At 51.9% G+C, this 17,360-nt stretch overlaps 7 protein-coding genes across 7 annotated transcripts; 2 read left to right on the top strand and 5 right to left on the bottom strand.

Moving 5' to 3' along the window:
- Window positions 1–26: 26 nt before the first annotated feature.
- On the top strand, window positions 27–894 carry J7T55_002143 (uncharacterized protein; the record flags this gene model as incomplete). The annotated part of the gene is made up of 4 exons (XM_053133525.1): window positions 27–80; window positions 221–247; window positions 314–362; window positions 419–894. 4 exons carry the CDS (start codon window positions 27–29, stop codon window positions 892–894), a joined length of 606 nt encoding a protein of 201 aa, XP_052988702.1.
- Window positions 895–1,059: 165 nt separating this feature from the next.
- Window positions 1,060–2,370, bottom strand: J7T55_002142 (uncharacterized protein; the record flags this gene model as incomplete). Its single annotated transcript, XM_053133523.1, has 1 exon — window positions 1,060–2,370. The coding sequence occupies one exon, from the start codon at window positions 2,368–2,370 to the stop codon at window positions 1,060–1,062; it is 1,311 nt and encodes a 436-aa protein (XP_052988701.1).
- A 758-nt stretch (window positions 2,371–3,128) lies between these two features.
- Window positions 3,129–5,720, bottom strand: J7T55_002141 (uncharacterized protein; the record flags this gene model as incomplete). The annotated part of the gene is made up of 1 exon (XM_053133522.1): window positions 3,129–5,720. The coding sequence occupies one exon, from the start codon at window positions 5,718–5,720 to the stop codon at window positions 3,129–3,131; it is 2,592 nt and encodes an 863-aa protein (XP_052988700.1).
- A 2,552-nt stretch (window positions 5,721–8,272) lies between these two features.
- J7T55_002140 (uncharacterized protein) lies at window positions 8,273–9,065 on the top strand (the record flags this gene model as incomplete). Its single annotated transcript, XM_053133521.1, has 2 exons — window positions 8,273–8,384; window positions 8,437–9,065. The coding sequence occupies 2 exons, from the start codon at window positions 8,273–8,275 to the stop codon at window positions 9,063–9,065; spliced, it is 741 nt and encodes a 246-aa protein (XP_052988699.1).
- A 754-nt stretch (window positions 9,066–9,819) lies between these two features.
- J7T55_002139 (uncharacterized protein) lies at window positions 9,820–10,547 on the bottom strand (the record flags this gene model as incomplete). The annotated part of the gene is made up of 3 exons (XM_053133520.1): window positions 9,820–9,884; window positions 9,981–10,427; window positions 10,541–10,547. The coding sequence occupies 3 exons, from the start codon at window positions 10,545–10,547 to the stop codon at window positions 9,820–9,822; spliced, it is 519 nt and encodes a 172-aa protein (XP_052988698.1).
- Window positions 10,548–13,276: 2,729 nt separating this feature from the next.
- On the bottom strand, window positions 13,277–13,771 carry J7T55_002138 (transposase; the record flags this gene model as incomplete). The annotated part of the gene is made up of 1 exon (XM_053133519.1): window positions 13,277–13,771. The coding sequence occupies one exon, from the start codon at window positions 13,769–13,771 to the stop codon at window positions 13,277–13,279; it is 495 nt and encodes a 164-aa protein (XP_052988697.1).
- A 636-nt stretch (window positions 13,772–14,407) lies between these two features.
- On the bottom strand, window positions 14,408–16,929 carry J7T55_002137 (uncharacterized protein; the record flags this gene model as incomplete). The annotated part of the gene is made up of 3 exons (XM_053133518.1): window positions 14,408–15,022; window positions 15,163–15,874; window positions 15,956–16,929. 3 exons carry the CDS (start codon window positions 16,927–16,929, stop codon window positions 14,408–14,410), a joined length of 2,301 nt encoding a protein of 766 aa, XP_052988696.1.
- Window positions 16,930–17,360: the final 431 nt, after the last annotated feature.

Genomic DNA, 17,360 nt, shown 5'->3' with positions numbered 1-17,360 from the left:
CGCGCCCGGCGTCGCAAACAGTCAAGATGGCTCCTGGAATGTCGCTCTACTCTGTCAATGCCATCCTCATCCTGTCGGTTGTAAGTTTACGCCTGTGTTGCCTCGTCCTGTTCCGCTTATGTCTTGACGATCCCATCATCTTGGAGCATCCCGCCCCTCCTCTCTACAACCCAATCCTTCCCTCGATGCTGCTTTACTGACTGAGGCTGTAATACTATAGGAGGACGGCTCCAGACTATATGCGAAAGTGAGAAATAAACACTCCCCCTCGCCTTCAGCCGGCGCGACACTGGAAGCTCACCGCGTCTCCTAGTACTACGACTCACCACACCAAGCCACACCTGCACCAGGACAGCATGCCTGTACGCTATCCTCAGACGCCTCCTCGGTGACAAGGCCGATTACTGACCTACTGAAGCTGCCTCCAAGAACCCATACCCCGATGTGAAGTCCCAGAAAGCATTCGAGAAGGCACTGTTGGACAAGACGGCGAAACAGACCGGGGACATCCTACTGTTCGATGGTCGCATTGTCCTTTACAAGTCGGAAAGCGACGTCATGCTCTACCTCGTCGGCAGCGTCGATGAGAACGAGGTCCTGCTCTACAACGCCATCCTCGCCCTCCGCGACTCCCTCCACCTCCTGTTCAAGGCCTCGGTCGACAAGCGCACCATCATCGAGAGCTACGACCTTGTCTCACTGGCAGTCGATGAGATCGTCGACGACGGCATCATCCTCGAGACCGACCCCACCATTATCGTCCAGAGGGTCAGCAAGGCCCCCACACAGGACGTCGACCTCCGCCGTATCGACCCCTTCAGCGAGCAAGGCGTCAACAACCTGGCACAATTAGGAAAGGCGAAGCTGACAGACTGGCTGCGGCAAGGGCTGTGATGCGGTGGAGGGACAGTATTTTAGGGGCGTCTAAACGTTTAGAGGAGTCAAGGGGTCAATTTGCTTTTGGGAATTCCAAGACCGTGCAAAAGTCTGAGAATAATAACATTATCTCTTTGATAATCGCGCAAAGGTCTATGTTGCACGTATCTATGGGGTGGCCGTCTATGCTCTAATCTCCGAAGCCGCCTTGCGCAGGCGGTTCATGACGGCTGCCGCGATGTCGTCTCTATCCTCAACGCCTTCGATGAATATGACGTCCGCTCCTTTTCTATCCAATTCCCTCAGCGCCGAGAACAGGCCCTGTGCCACTGACCTGCTGTCCAGACCGAGACTGATATCAAGCACCCTTGACCCGTCTATGACAGACGTATGTATCTCGTAGCTCAGATCCGCCTCCCCGTCTGCCTCCCCTTCTTCTGTCCCGACCTCATGCCCTGGCAGCCTCTCCCACCGATGCGTGCGGACAACACCAACCACATCCCTAGGCCCCTCGACCCTCTTCAGTTCTCGCAGGACGTCCTCGCCCCTCGCGCCCGTCCGGGCCTCGAACAGAACCACTCTCGCCCGGGGGCTGTAATGCTTGTACTTCATCCCCGGCGCGCGGGGGCCAACGCCCGCCTCACCAACCTCACTAGCATCCTTGTACCCCTTGACGACACCCTCCCAGCCCTCCACGGCCCTCAGCTCCTCCACGCTGACGCCGCCGGGCCGCAGCACCACGGGCGGCGAGCACAGCCCGTCGACGACGGTGCTCTCGACGCCGACGCCGCACGCCCCGCCGTCCAGCACCAGCTCCACCCGCCCGTCCAGGTCGTCCCGCACGTGCCGCGCCGCCGTGGGGCTGGGCCTGGTGCTGGCGTTGGCCGAGGGGGCCGCGAGCGGCGCGCCCGCCAGCCGGATCAGCGTGCGCGCCAGCGCCGACGCCGGCATGCGCGCCCCGAACGTCGCGAGCCCCGCCGTCACCTCGGGCGCGAGCGCGGACCCCGCCGGGTTCGGCAGCAGGACCGTCAGCGGGCCCGGCCAGAACCGGCGCAGGAGCGCCCTGTAGATGGGCGGGATGGGGTCCTGCTCCTGGTCCTGGTCCTGGTCCTCCCCCTCGATTAGGTGGCCATTGCTCGTCGCCGCGCCGTTTGTGCCGTTTGTTGCGGCGTGGGTGGGTCGTAGCAGGCCGCGGAGCATGTCTAGGTCGCACACATGCACGATGAGCGGGTTGTCTGAGGGCCGGCCCTTGGCTGCATAGATGCCCTTGACGGCCCCGCTGCGTGTCGCATCTGCGCCGAGGCCGTAGACTGTTTCTGTGGGGAAGGCGACGGGGATGTCGCTCTGCTGGAGGAGGGCGGCTGCTTCGCGCAGGGGCTCGATGGTGTCCTGCACAGACGGGTCCGTTGAGACTTCCCAGGTGTCGAGACTGTCTGACGATGTGAAACACCCTGGGTCCTTGCCCTGTGGAACTCTCAATATCCTTGTCTTCATGGTTGCGAATTTTATGGCGCTGGTGGTGAAAGTTCTCGCTTCTGAGTGAGATAGCGAGGGTAAGGCTGATGAGGCCGGCCGCGAAAACGACCGTATTGCTACACAAGATGCTGCCCAGAGTCGGCCTGGTGAAGGAATTCGTATTATGTGTGAACCGACCATCAAACCAACAGTAATATTGATGAAATAGGGCAATATGATGGCAAGTTAATGTGGCTGGCGCAAGATGACGGACTCTGTCTGATATCCCGGATGAGTTTTCAGTTGAGTCATTGGAGATCTTCAATTTTTGAGGTGCGAAGCTAAGTGGCAAGGCTACCAGTCGGCCAACACCGCCATCAGAAGCACAAACGCAATCACCACAGCGGTCATCTTTTCAAAAATTTTGTGACAGATTCAATTCAATTTGATCGCTCAAAAATTCCCAATTATCCTAGACAGCACAGTCGTCCCACATAATAGCATGTATTTCCAACATTGAACCGGCCCAAAATGGCAGCGCTGATTGATCCCACAGCCCACATACCGCACCCATCGCTGCCCTCCTCGTATGTCCGCTGTGTACTTCTAATGATAGATCCCGGTATTCCTTCCCATCCCTCCTGAAGTATTGCTGCCACCCTAAGGCTGAGGTAACCATGCATGCACTGCTTTCCGTAATCCGAATCCGAGTCAATCGCATAAATCCAGTCCCAACATGCATGGTCGTATACATCGCACCCAAATAATCATACATCGCCCTTGTCCCAGCGAGATTATCACTGTCCGTTTTGGTTTTCCTGCCCCCGACCGGACTTCCTGACCGGCAGGTTCCCAACAAACTCTCCTGTAAAGCTGAGGTGGCTTGTCATGCCCTCGAGCAGCTTCAAGAATTCATCCCTCATTAGCTCCCCTCCCTCCCCCATCATTACCCGTTCCGAAGGCGGTGCCGGTAACGGTGGCAGTAGACTACCGTCACTAGCACTTGCCATGCCGTCTCTTTGATATGCCGAGTTCATGGACGACATTGACGGAGTCCTCACTGTTGAACCCGTCATGGTGTAGTCCGAGTCCCCGCTGGGGCCACGACCGTGCTGGTAGCTGGTCTGAGAGCGGGTCGCCGTGGAGGACCCTGTCATCATATAGTCCTCACTTCCATTGTACTCGTCCCCGGAATAAAGATGTGCGTCGTCAATGAAGGCGCCCGTATTCCTGCGTTGCCGTTCGTCCACTTCGGGAATGCCGCCCATCATGTTGATGCTTCTGGTCTGCCGGTGGCCCGCCAACCCGCCCAAGTCTGATTCATCCGAGATGTAAATTGACGGCTCACGGTTCGTGGACGGCAATGGATAGTATGAAGTATGCCTCTCTAGATCGAAAGCCCCGCCAATCTCGGATCCGACGTCTGAGTTAGCAGTTGATGGACGGACTATGTCCCCCGGTGCGATGGGATCCGGAAGACTCTCATCCAGGTCAATCAAACTGCTGACCGATGCACGGTTGTCCATTTGTGAAGCCGCTCGGGGGACCAAGAGGCCATCGTTGTAGCCTGGAGAAGAGCCCAGTGGCTCTGTGGGGTGGTGAAGCAGTGGAGGGCGACCGCCAGGCTCTGGAAACTTCCACTCACTCGCCGAAACCGGTTGGCGATCACTAGGTGCGGGAAACATCCAATCACTAGCAGAGTCAGGAGGGTTGCTGTTGCGATCCTCGTTGAAGGGAAAATGAGACATCTCTGCACTCGCGGAAGCTGGAGGTACCATGGCAGGAAATTTCCAGTCTTGTGTCTTCCTGTTGGTTGCGGCCAGGACTGTTTCCGGGTCGCTATTTGGGGCTCTGGTATAGTCTTCCCCGAAATCGTATTCGTTAGATCGTCGACCGGCCCTAACAGTGTTCATATCGACGAATCTTGAGAGATCGCTGCCGTGGAGCGAAGCGTCGAGATCAATCAATGATTCTCTTAGGGTCGCGTTATGTGAGCTGTCTCGTAACGGAAGATCTGAAGTGAAGTCTGCCGCAGGCGGCGAGGGCGGCTTCCCATAATACGCTCGAGCGTTCTCATTGTAGCTTGAAATGGTGTTGGGGTCGAATATCTTTTCTAGCGGTGCTCTCATCACGGGAAGATTCGGTGGCGGCCGTCGCCTTTTCGGCCTGTACGGCTGAGGAGTGAGCTCAGCGGGGTCTATAAGGTCTACGTTGGACCCATAGACGTCGTAGACAGCTTGAGCATCCGTGCTATTCATTATGCGCTGGTCGAACGCAAGTGTTGTGCTGAAGTTCCATTCGTCATTCGACATGGCTGTAGATGACAGGTCTGGCCCGGACGGCCCTTGGGCGCCGCCAAAGGCAAACAAGGATTTTCGACTCCCGCCCTGAGACTCCCAGACTCGAAAGGCCCTGACCAGCATAGCTAAGGAGGATGTAGGGTGTGTTGTACTGGTATTGTGGAGATAAGGATGCCGCTGCACGTCGTTGATGGTAGGCCTGTGCGCCGGATCTTCCACCAGGCAGAATGAGACCAAATCCTTCAACTTTTCCGAATACTTGTTTCCCTCGAGCCTTGGGGTATTCTGCTTGAGATAGCCGCCCAGCTGGGTGATATCGATGCCTGCCATGACGTTCGGAGGGAGGCCCGATGCTATCTCGAAGACCATGGACCCAAAAGCCCAGATGTCCACCTCGACACCATACGAGGCCGAAGGGTCGAACAACTCTGGTGCCATCCAATGGGGTGTTCCTATAAAGGTGGACCGTTTGTCGAACTTTGTTTCGATGACGCCAGAAACTCCGAAATCACAGAGCTGGACGCCGCCTCCTTCGGTGATAAGTACGTTGGCACATTTTATGTCTCTGTGGATGATTCCGGCTTTGTGGACCCACGAGACGGCCTCAGCAACCTCCCTGAGGATGGGTATTATCCATTTTTCTTGGAGTCCGCCGGGTGCTGTCGGTTTCATCAGAGTGGCCACACTTCCGCCGGCACAATATTCGGTGACCATCCACATGGACTGTCCAACTGGTAGCGCGTCCAGGACGTGGTTGATGTTCTTTGCCCCACCCTCGCTGAGTAGCTTAAGCGCATTGATCTCCTTCAGGAATTCTGAGTATGTGTCTGCCAGCTTCGGATTCAGAGTATCAGACTCTTCGATGTCAATGATCTTCACGGCAACCAACTGACTGGTTTTCAGATCTGAAGCCTTGTAGACACGGCCGAAGCTCCCTTTGCCGATCAGCTCTTTGAGTCGATACGGAGGCACCTCTTGTTCGGCCTTGTGGCATTCATCTTCGACAACCACCTGCATTTTCTTCGCATCCTCGAGGGCCTTTTTCTTGGTCACCGAGAAGTCGGCGCCATAGGTAGAAAGGTGCGCCATAGTGGAGAATTTGGTGGTATAAAGCCCGCCCAGACCCGGTTGTGGAGACTCTGCGCAAGCTTTACTTGGGGGTAGGGGCAGGATTGAAAGTATGAAGAGGGTTCAGTGCAACTGAGAAGGGTGGTTCAAGGGAGGAAGAACAGGGATATAGACAAGAAGAGATCTCGAAGCGCTGTGGCTTTCCCGAGTGGCACAGTCTGCCAGGGCTAGGGAGGACGTGAAGTCTCAGATTTCCAGCGATTGCGACCATATCAGTAGAGCTGATTGACTTGGAGGTTCTGTCAGCGTTCTGGAATGAAGCACACGAGATGAGAGACAAGCATTGACAAGAGACACGATGACGACGTTCGGAGAATCCGCGAGTAACGAGGGCTTTGCTTGATCTTTGCGATGACAACACACAGTATATGCTCGGTGAGCAAACGAGATAGGGTATTGTGTAATGGATAAGGAGTGTGTTACGCTTACAGGATCAAGACTAACTGTGATGTATTCCACAGTTGACAGGTCTGCAGCCACAGATGTCTTTCTGTGTTTTTTTGTTGAGGTCCCGAGCGAGATGTTTCATCAGTTGGCCTGTGTTCGAGGCTCCCGGCCCCGAGATTTCGGACTGCAACCAACGTGTGCTCCTCACGGCCACCCGTCCCAAAGTCTCAAGACATGGATTATTAGTGTTTGGCCTCAGCAAGCGGGTATCCTATACTCGTTAATCGATGGCGGCTTGATGCAATCGAAGGTGTGGAGCTGACTGTGGATGGAGGACGGATCATCAGGGGTAGTTCAGTGATGTTGCAGTCTCAGCCCTGCGCAGGCAGGCCAGGTGGGTGACAGCTCCGCGCCCACGCTGGCTCTGGGCCCGGATCCGAGAGCCAGAGCCCACGCTAGGAGATACGCGAGACGCTCGGGCCACTCCCCCCAAGCAAAAACACTAGGCCTGTCCCGGTGGAGGTCATCACGGACACACGCGCCGGAGGAGGTAGCATTGAGCTCACCACCCTCATTTCCTTGGACTATCTAGTAAACCCGACAGATGCATCCCAGCCTCTAACTTCTGCAAGCACCGCGCAACTGAGTTGCTCAGTGTCATTCTTATATTTCGAGGCTTTGTTCCCGGGATACTATGAAAGATACTCACAATCATGCTTAATCCAACACATGGCGTCCCGCTTTTTGAAAAGATTCAGTGCATCCGTAAATACCGATCTTATACTTATTACAGTACCAAAGACCACGTTAGAGGGCATCGCTTGTCTTTTCGAGGCCCCCTCACTTGTTTTGAGGCACTGTACTCACATACTTCTCCCATCGATAGGGCACCTCCAACACCACTCGGCACATACGAGGACATCACATAATCAGACACCTTCTCTTCCAGGAAAAATGCCCGTAAAGGAGCAAGACCCTGATTATGTACCCAGCTACAGATGTTGAGACTGAACACTGTGATGCAGCTGTAGTTTAAATGCCAGCCACATACCAAAATGAAACCTCAATGTCACAACGAGCCCAGTAATCTTTCTGAAAAGTCGGTAACTTGTTTATCAGTAAAGCTATCTTAAAACGTAAACGCTTACCCTTCTAAAGTGCCTGTCGCTGTATAGAAACTAACTCGGAAAGCACATGTGTAAGAAAACAGCATGGGCTTGACTGCAAACAAGCTAGCCCGTAACCTACTTTATATTAAGTTTGGAAAGCTGAAAGACGTTGAAATACTTGTAAGTAAATTGGGAGTATCTAGAACGGTGAGTCAAAAATAGCCTCGTTGAAAGTAAGCACATATTATGTTTCAAATACATCCGCTGGGTAATGATCTGTATAGGATGTCTTTCACTTACACAGAGGTTACAGAATCAGCCTATATTGTGTTGATTTCGCTTCAATCTCAACCTCGATCTCGACCGGGTAGTCTATTGCACCGGCGGAAAGTTTCGTGTTCCGATCTCATACCCACAAAGCTCAAGGTCATCATTGTGGAGTTTTGGGGAGTACAGCATTTGAGAGCTAGCCCTCGTGAGGGTATACATGAAACCGGCAAATATGGATTTTGTCGAGGCTCAAGAAGAAACAGATGGCCAAGGGGGCAGAGACGAAGCCCCTAGTGTGGAGACAGCAAATGATCAGGACTGGAAAGACGCTGAATAATGACTTTGTCCAAGTGGTCTGTGTCGATCTCATTACAATAGCTCAAATTTGACTGGCTCTTTGTGTCATGGAACCACAAATTTCGGGTGAGCCCAGATTAACTCAAGGATTCAATAGGTAAATATTGTTTTTGGCGCAAGGAGATCTGTGGGACCGTGGACCCAACATTCCGGAGTACCTATTGATGACAGAACAAGTACGACTCTACGTCAATGGTACTATCTAAACCACATAGAGAAGCACGGAAGTGGTCAGGGGCGCATCCGATGTCCGATCAGACTTTGAACTTATGGAATATAAAGGATGAATCAGTCCAGGTCAAAGTCGAATTTGTTTGAGTTTCCATTCGCTAGCCAAATCCTCTTGATTTTCAGCCTGCTCCTTGTTAACGAATCAAATTCAGGGACAAAATGCGTTCCTCACTCCTGTCCCTCAATATTCTGGCCTTGGCGGTGTCTGCTTATCCACAACCAAGGGCCGTTTCCGACAGAAATGAGTTTCGAGCGCCAAGTGCCAACGATAGTGAGTCGTTACATTGTTCAACACCGCGCGACTCAACTAACAAATATTCTAGGTCGTTCGCCTTGCCCTATGCTGAATACTCTGGCAAACCACGGCTACGTAGCCCGCGACGGCCGAAACATATCGCTCGCGGACTTGCAGAATGGCTTCGAGGCCGCTATCAACCTAGAGCCCGCCTTCTCCGTCGGGCCCTTCGAGGTCGGCGTAACTGCCTCGACCACTGGCCGCAACGACACACTGAACCTGCACGACTTGCTGAAACACAACCTCATTGAGCACGATGCTAGTCTGAGCCGGAAAGATGCCTACTTCGGGAATGCTTTGGACTTTGACCCCGAAGTGTGGGCTGGAACTTCTGCCGTCTGGAGAGACACCAACGCGACTACAATCTCAATTGAGGCTGCGGCTAAGGGCAGGCTCGCGAGGATCGCGAAGGACGAGGTGGAGAACCCCGAGTACAACCTGACCTCGGGCGGAGAGGCTGCAGGTCTCGGTGAGACCGCATTATTTGTTGCAGTCATCGGAGACAAGGTAGAGGGAAACGCGAGGGTGGACTGGGTTGACATCTTCTTCCGCGAGTCTCGTCTTCCCTTCGCCGAGGGTTGGTCAAGATCAACGGAGGTCATCACTTCAGCGGACATTGTCAACATGAAGGCCAAGGTTGTAGAGTTTTCTAACTAGGTGGAGCATAAATCCACAGGTCCTTGAGCAAATTGACAGTACTTGTCACGAATGCGTGGCATTCTGTGTGTTCCAAAAATGGTCAGCAACCGTTCGTCTAACATCGACTAAAGCAGAGATGCGGATATCTGAATCAGCCAATTAAACTCATACCACCTGTCTCAACTGAAATTGTCGTTTTCTTTATATTAACGCCTGATTATTCAATGTTGGAAAAACAGCAAGAAATCATGCGTGCTCTTCACAAGCACTTTTTCAGGAGCAGGAAGTCCATAAAAGCGAATATCGCCGATGCACTGGATCTATTTGCAGGATGTATACACGGCCTGCAAAGACCCCGATTTATCTACTCTGAGACAGCGTTGTGACCGCTACATGAAAGCCAAAGCTGGTTTCTTATGAAAAGGTCAGAATTCAAAACAGAATCTTCTAGCATTCATTGTTAGTCTATTAGATAACAGATGCCAACGAATTTGTCACCGCAAAAGGGCAGCCAGATTCCAATCCTAGAACATCCGAAGAATTAACAGATTTCACAGCGCTAAAGCCTTTGGGAAAGTGGCCAAAATCGAATTGCAAGGACACATAACCTCATAGCATAACCTCATACAGGATATCCTCGGGGTGAGATCGAGGCCGTCAACATGATCAATGGGTGATGAGTGTGTTTATGTCGCACGCAAAAATTCTGAATCTAGTTTATAGCCTTGCCCGTTATTTGCCGTCACAATCAAATCGCACCCGACAACAAATATCAAGCCGCACCGCCGTTTGCTCCGTTCTGAAGCCGTTCCAACATCTTGGCGTGAATTTTGCCCCCTGCTGAGATATCAGTACTGTTCTAGAAATAATTACCCGGGGACATCCGTGTTCCAGGAGTTGGTGGACACGGATTGAAGGACGGGTGACACTGACATCCAGCCTCGCAGCGACCTTTGACAAGCGACATCAGCACCGTTGAGCAACTGATCTCAGCGGCTTGAACCAAGTCCAATTTTCCACCGTCGTTCTCCTTGATCTCCCAACGAGTATCAATCACAACTCCCAGCGGACTTTTGACACGCGAGAACACACCGTGTTCGATGTTCGTAAACTCATATGTGGAGACCACAGTCGAGCCCCAAATACCCTTGGGTATGTTTTCAAGCTCATCTGTTACTTCATAAGACAACGTAGGCCCCTGTGCGGTCACACTATCTGGGATCTTTGGCTCGGATATCTCGCCCTTTGCCTCGTACTTGCTCAGGTGCGGATCGCAGGAAAGGAAAAAATCATTGTCCTGCAGCATCCCGACGCTCTGCTCCCTATTGACACCATCTGGCAGTTGGGAGTGCGGCTCTATTGTACTGGTGGAGTTGAGGACTATTGACAAGGGTTAGGACTTCGATCCTCGTCAACGTGTCCCCAAGCACAGGGGCACCGAGCACACGGATCGGGGGGTTCCTTGAACGGACGACGTGTGTGCAAGAACTTACACGACATTTTGGCTGGAACACGAATCTGTCAAATGTGATTCTGACCTCAATTAAACCCCAAATTGAGGAGGAAATGTGTCTCATTCCACTACTCATCGAGACTAACCTTCATCTTAAGTACTGAAAATTTGTGTATCGTTTGTTGCCATAAGCATAAACTGATATGCCGCCCTGACATCTTCTGTTTCATCCTGTGCCGCGGTGCTCATTTCCACCAACAAACATGTTCTCAATCTGGCCGTCAATGATCGCTGTTTCAACGGTTGTGTCCGGATCTCATCCCGCGAGCTCGCTTACACATTCATCGTATAGTGCGTGTTATATAACTTGCACTGACGGCATAATGTGCTTCCTTGGTCAGCTAGACCACCTGAATATCAGTGCAAGACTGAATCATTCACCTATTCCCTCTACTTGCATCTGTTCTGGTGATATCTGGAAGAGAAGCATTCTGGTCTTGGTTCTCTTGAAAGCTGGTGCAACCGTCATTCGGTCCAAGGGAAATTGCTACACCATAGACTGTATCCAATTGTCACCGACACGTGTGACCTCCACTCATGGTTCTAGGTGCAACGCTTTTGACACGATCTATACTGCTGCTTTGGTGATTAACCACCTCTATTACAAATAATATACTAGTTTGATGTTAAAGCTCATTCTGATTTGTAATGAACCTTCTCTACAGATATCTCTTTTGATTTATTCCATTTGCATTGTAATTGGACGGGGAAAGGTCTACGAAGGCTAGTAGCCTCCGTAGCGGTATTATAGATATAGCCAAACTTGTGGGTGTTTTTGTTTTCAATAATGCACAAGACAGTCTACCAAGTATCCGCTCCAAGAAGCCAATTCCGAACCTCCGCTTCTTCTCGAATGTACGACAGCTGGTCACTTCCGTCATCAGAAAACATGCCAAATCGCCACAGAATCGTTTCTATTTGACTCGTCCGCCCTTTCGCGTCTGTTCCTTGATGCGCATCGAATTTGTCTTTTGTAAAGCCCTTTCGCCACAAACAAACCCAATGATAGATCGAGGTTGACAGCATTCAAGGACAATAATACCTGTCGCAGTTCACTGGGCAGTACGCGGGACCCCATCCCTTCATTACATGGCACTTAGCACCGTCGCCACCGCCTGCTCCGACACACTTACGAAGCAGAGTTGTCAGTTACAAGACTTCGAGGAGAGCACAACTGGAGGTTGGGAACTTACGGATCCCACGGTACATGGAGTGTTGACTAAATTCACATTACACGACTCCCCATTGCAAACCTACCGCCAAAATGTTAGTGAGCGTTCTAGGTGCCGCATCTGCGGAGGTGGTGAGTAGAGGTCTAATAGACCATAATACTTACCCCGACATCATAGTTCTCGTCTGCTGCGGCGAGTCCAAGGAGGACAGAGGTGATGATGGAAGTGAAACGCATCGTGTAGGCAGTGGATCGAAAGCGTAGTTTTGTATGTTGCCGAGTAAGACTGAGTCTTCGCTTGCTCAAGTGTCAGAAGGCTGGTGGTGATGAAGAGTCCTATGTCTACAGGAGAGTCTGACTGGAAACCACGTTGACTTTATACTCGATCGAGTACCCTAAGAGCTGCTGTTCTTCCGCCTTTTCATATTGTTGACTGGCTCGTTGGCTGCCTAGGCATGTCTCTGGATGCGGAAGAGGAAAATGCATCGATTCCCCACAATTGCATTGCGACCTGTGCGACTCCACGCTGACCACTTTGGTCAACGGTGCCCATTTTGGTATCGTGATGTTGGAGATCACTTCCTCATCCTGTAGCAGGTAAGACTGGCGTTCCAGCGAAGTCAAGCCGCCTAAATCTGCTACGGCGGAAGCAGAGTTTGTGGCGAAAAGGCGGAAACGGCACAGCAACTCGCATTTGGCTACGAATTTCGCGTACATACACAATACTCTGCTTACCTAGGTAGCGGCCCTTTACGAGATTTTTGCTCGCGCTGTTCTTTCTCTCTGTTTGTTTCGTTTCTACCTTTAGGCCAGGAGAAGCGATGAAGGAAGATAGCAACATAATTACCAAGGTATTGCAATTACCTAATTAAGAAGGCGGAAACTCTCCTCAAATCTGATCAAGCTAAGCTAAGCCAAGCCTGCCAGCCATCGTAAGTGGGCAAGCCGCTGAGTAAGATGCTATGCATTTGGGCTCTCAGCCTCGTCAGCCGCTGAGTAAGATGCCATGCGCCTAGTCTCTCAGCCTTGTCAGTCGTTGTCACAGGCAAAACCTCAGCTAGGACTTGTATCGTATTGTCTATAAAGAGATAAAAGAGAGCAGTCTGAGCTCGAGTTGTGGTTGATCAATTGGAGTTGTGGGAGTGTGAGCCGTGATACCATGCTCTGTCTACTGATTGACAGAGATGTGATGCGGATGCTTGGAGGCGGGAGACAAGTCATGATCTCCATCTCACGGCGCCTGACTATCGTCCTCCGTCAAATCCTCTCCGCGCTGATCGTCACTAATTACGGGAAGATCTGCCGGACGCATCAAAGATTCACGCAAGCTAAGTTCAAGTTCGCTTGCAAGCAGCAAGTAAGCGAGCGAGAAGTTTTAGCAAGCCGCTTGCAAGCCAAGTGGACCCTGGGTGAGATACACGAATATTGGTGATCACTACCGCTTTTGCTGTTTTTGACCAGTCACAACGACCCGTTGTGGTATTGTAACCGAGTGCCAGCTCGGCCAAATTCCGTAGCCACGTCTGACAACTATGTAGACTTGACTCAATTCCACCAACTGAGCCCGTTCCTCATGTGCACAGCCCTGACTCCGTCTCCTCTCAAGTATTCATCATTCACTCGGTACCGCCGAACGCCCAGCAACAACTGGGTCGGCGGCCAGCCCAAGCCTCCATCCAGAGTCAAATCGAAGCCGGGGGTCTCGTTGCACGCACAACCGTTGGTACGCTGGCAGATCTCCCACGTATACGTCTCCGCGGTGGGCAAAGTCTCTTCGTTCTTTCCAATTGGATGCCACAAGTGGGCCACTCCCGTAAACGTGAGGCGTCGCCCATCTGGCATTTCGGCGGCAAACTTCTCGAGGTCGAAACTCTTCAAGATGGGGAGCTCATAGCGAGAGGTGAGTGGTGGTAATGTCTTCTTTGTGATGAGATGTCGCCCAGTCGCCATACAGTCATCCAAACCATGGCGACAGATGGAGCATCTTCGACTTCGTTGGCGATTCGGCATCTCGGGGGTGGCGGTGCCGATGATTGACATCTTGACAAGCCGAAGGATATAGAAACGAAATGTCACACCGCAAAAAGAATACTGCCGCCAATCATGGCGAGGCTCTCTTGTCAAAAGCATCTGTCGACGCTGTTGAAGCAAAGTGATGATATTTTTGGTCTGAGCGGCTCAGCATTTGAAGACGACTGATTAAAGCCGCCGGCGTCAACCACCCTCAGTGTTAGGTATTCGCGAAATCGACATCGATTCAAGTTTCCAGTTAATAGATATCGATTTATATAATGCTTCCATACAACTTGGTATTCAGACAGAGAGGCCATTGTTCACGTGTCCCGTTGTTGAGTGTGTGGCGGCAAGTACTCATAATGAGACGACATCTTTAGCACTAGAAAATCCTCACCATTTTCCCTAGATGAACAGGAATTAAAACCCAGTCAGCCATAATCTGCACCAGATAGATAACTACACATGATGTACCTATGCTGGATGCATCCAGTCCGCCCAACCACGCTGCCTCCCTTCAAACATGCGGGTTAATGAAAGGCAAATTGCCAAGCAAGACTTTAATGCTTGGGATACAAGTTAGGGGAACGCGTCGAGTTTCAAAATATGGTGTCTTTTACATCAAGTGCACACTACCCAAAACGTTAGACCGGCATAGACTGCTTAAGCGCCAGGGTGAGTGGTTGGATTAACCGTCACGGGCGCTGCATCTGCAGGCGGTTGAGGGTTAGCATCCACGTCAGGGAGAGCTGGCGAGTGAACGTCTTCATCCCGTGGGCTATGTCCGGCAGGAACGACCTCCACCGAATGCCTCCTTCCCGCGCCGGCCTGCTCCATATGGGAGTTATCATCGCACGGTGTCCCTGAGCTCCCGTCGGTCTCGATCTGCGTCAGGGGCGCTGCCTGCACAGTAATAACGGTCGTGCCATTTCCCTTGTTAACCGAATATCTCCTCTGGGCGCCGGCCTCCTCCTTCCCGTCGAAGGGGTAGCTTCCAGCCAGATTAGCCAACGTATCGCCTGGTTCAGTCAGGGGGATGCGGTCAGTATAATGGGACCAGTGACCTGATTCGAGGCCCTGGTAGGCCATTCTCTGCAGCTGAAGGGTCTCATTGGCTGTCCATTCGAGGTAGGCATACTCCCTCAGATTTCGACGACGGTAAAGCCAGGCCTGAATGTGCTCGAGGAGAAGAGAAGTTGCTATTATCAGAGCGCCGATGACATAAATGAAACACAGCCCAAACACACTGAATGAGGTGTAGTCGCTGCTGAGGATTTTCTGAGGGGAGGGGAAAGAATATACGTTAGTTGTGCTCTTGAAGTGCCAAACCAGCCCGGGAGGAAATGACAAAGGTGAATGCATAAGCTTATCAACCAGAGATTATGGGTGACTTCAATATGTGCTTCGGTTTTACTTACTTGGTTATTGCACAACTTCTTGACATGGGAGTTAAAAGGAAGGATGTCGTACGGCTCAAGCGCCGGGTCGTTTGGACCATTGGCCACGTCGACCATGCCCGCCTGCATAGATGCCATGTATATAGCCCACCAATTCTCCACGTCAAGTTGCCACTGCTTATTTGGTATAACGCCCATGATGCCCCCATTCCGATTCAGGCTTTGCTGAGATGCCAGCGAGTTCGGCCCGAGTGCGTTGATCAGGTCGTCCAGACCGATGGTCGCGAGCGTCAGGAACTGGAGAAACCAGACATACCGCGAGCCGGCCGGCGTGTCAGGGATGTCGTTGTTCGCTATCTGGTCTTCTGTCATGTTGAATAGATGTGCTGCACGGGTCTGCGCGTCGAGCAAGCTCGCTAGCGGACCGCAGCGGCTTTCTTCCGGTAGAGCAGGATTGCAGAACTGATACTGTTGTAGGCAAGCCAGGGGTGAGGCAGCTTGTTCTGGCCTGTAGCTCATTATTGACTGGCCTTTTGCCATGATCCAGGTAAAGTTTTCCCCAGGCACAGTCCCGCGATACCATGGGTCGTCAGTCCTCTCTAAGAATTGGACCCCGTTTCCAATTAGGAATGTGAGCATCAGGTCACCGTCTGCTGGGAAGAGACCAGGAGTAGGCGTGAAATCGGAGTACAAGGGGAAAACGCTGCCATTCAGCATTTCGGTCAATAGATTACTGTGATTCAGCCGCTAGAGTCAGCAAGAGCAGCCACAGAGGTGGGATAGAGCCGACATAGAGGACATCAAATCATCATACGTTAGTTTAAACTCGTTTCCACTTATCTGGAGGTACTGAGTGTCCCAGCTGGTTGTGGAGAATGTGTAATTTTGCCCGAACCTGTCAGGGCCGTAATAGTATGCTGTGTAGTTCTGGGCCGGAGTGCTTATGTTGCTTATGTCGTTGGTGTATCCTTCGGTCACAAGAGGGGCACACTGAAGGACAGTGCGGAAGATGACCCTCTCGTCGAAGGGAGCGTTCAATCCGAGGTGCTCGTGACTGTCAATATATCCAGTATCGAGGCGTATATTTGCATCACTTTGACACAGGCCTTCGGCAAACGGACAGGGCGTGTGATTATCAACTGAGCTAGAAATTCTGGCCTTGATAAACGTTCCACAGTCAAGCATACCGGAGGCATTGGTGGAGTAGCACTGTTGAGCATAATTGGCGGCACTGTTTGACCGTCGCGATGTATATGGTTGTAGGACACTTGAAGCCCCGATGTCGGGATATCCGGTGTTTACAAACGCGCAGTTTGAGCCATCGAGAAGAACATCGTTGCCAACACCCGTGGATATGGAGGAAGAGAAACCTCCCGCCATCGTAAAGGCAAATGCGGACAAGGCTGCCGTTGCGATAACAGGCAACACACGGACAAATGATCGTTTGACAGTCTTGTGCCATGCCCAGACGAGCTGGCAAAGTACCAAGAGGCCTGATTCCGCCGAGTCGGAATTGCGGAGTATAGCTTGTTGTTGGTGATAAAGTGCGTCGCGAGATGTTGATGTCGAGAACCGGTTGTGCAGAATAAAACAAAGGATACGCCAGAAACGCGTAGAGACGAGCCCTATGAAGAATGCTGTGAACGCAAGAAGATAGTTCCCGTCCTTGCGGGACAGAGTCAATGTTGCTCCCAGGACACGGCCACGGGACCAATTGGTCCACATGCCGAGGTGGACGCCGTATTTCACGGCCTCCGCAGCCCCTGTCCATGCTGTTTCGTTCACCATAGCTAAGCCGTCTAGACTAGGACTAATGTTTATGAAGGTTGGGAATCGGGAATAGTGCAATCGTCAAAGAGAACCACCGCTATGCCGTGCAGAATGGCTCAAGAAGGGTAGCGCTGAGGTGAGGACGAGACATATCAGCTGGAACTGCTGGTTCATTTTAAATGGATTCCCCAATGGCTTGCATGGGCACACAATCGCCGATGGCCAACTCAGCCTCACTGTGCCCTTGGAAGTGTGCTCAGGCCCAAGGCGTAACACCGAAGAATCTGCCTGAGTGGTTCTGGGTCTGCCAATGATTCTCTCTCTGTCTTGCCAAAGCTGCGGTACCATGAGCGGATCGACGACGATTCTGCAGAAAGGAAGAAAAGAGAGCTGAGATCCACGCCGCCTTTTTTTATTTTCCAGTTGAGGTGGGCGCAGCTTTCTAAGAT

The sequence above is a fragment of the Diaporthe amygdali genome (genome assembly GCF_026229845.1).
Source record: "Diaporthe amygdali strain CAA958 chromosome Unknown NODE_37_length_474048_cov_65_229390, whole genome shotgun sequence".
In the NCBI taxonomy this organism is placed as follows: domain Eukaryota; kingdom Fungi; phylum Ascomycota; class Sordariomycetes; order Diaporthales; family Diaporthaceae; genus Diaporthe; species Diaporthe amygdali.
Note: the sequence above shows the minus strand (reverse complement) of the source record. Positions and strands in the feature narration are given on the sequence as shown.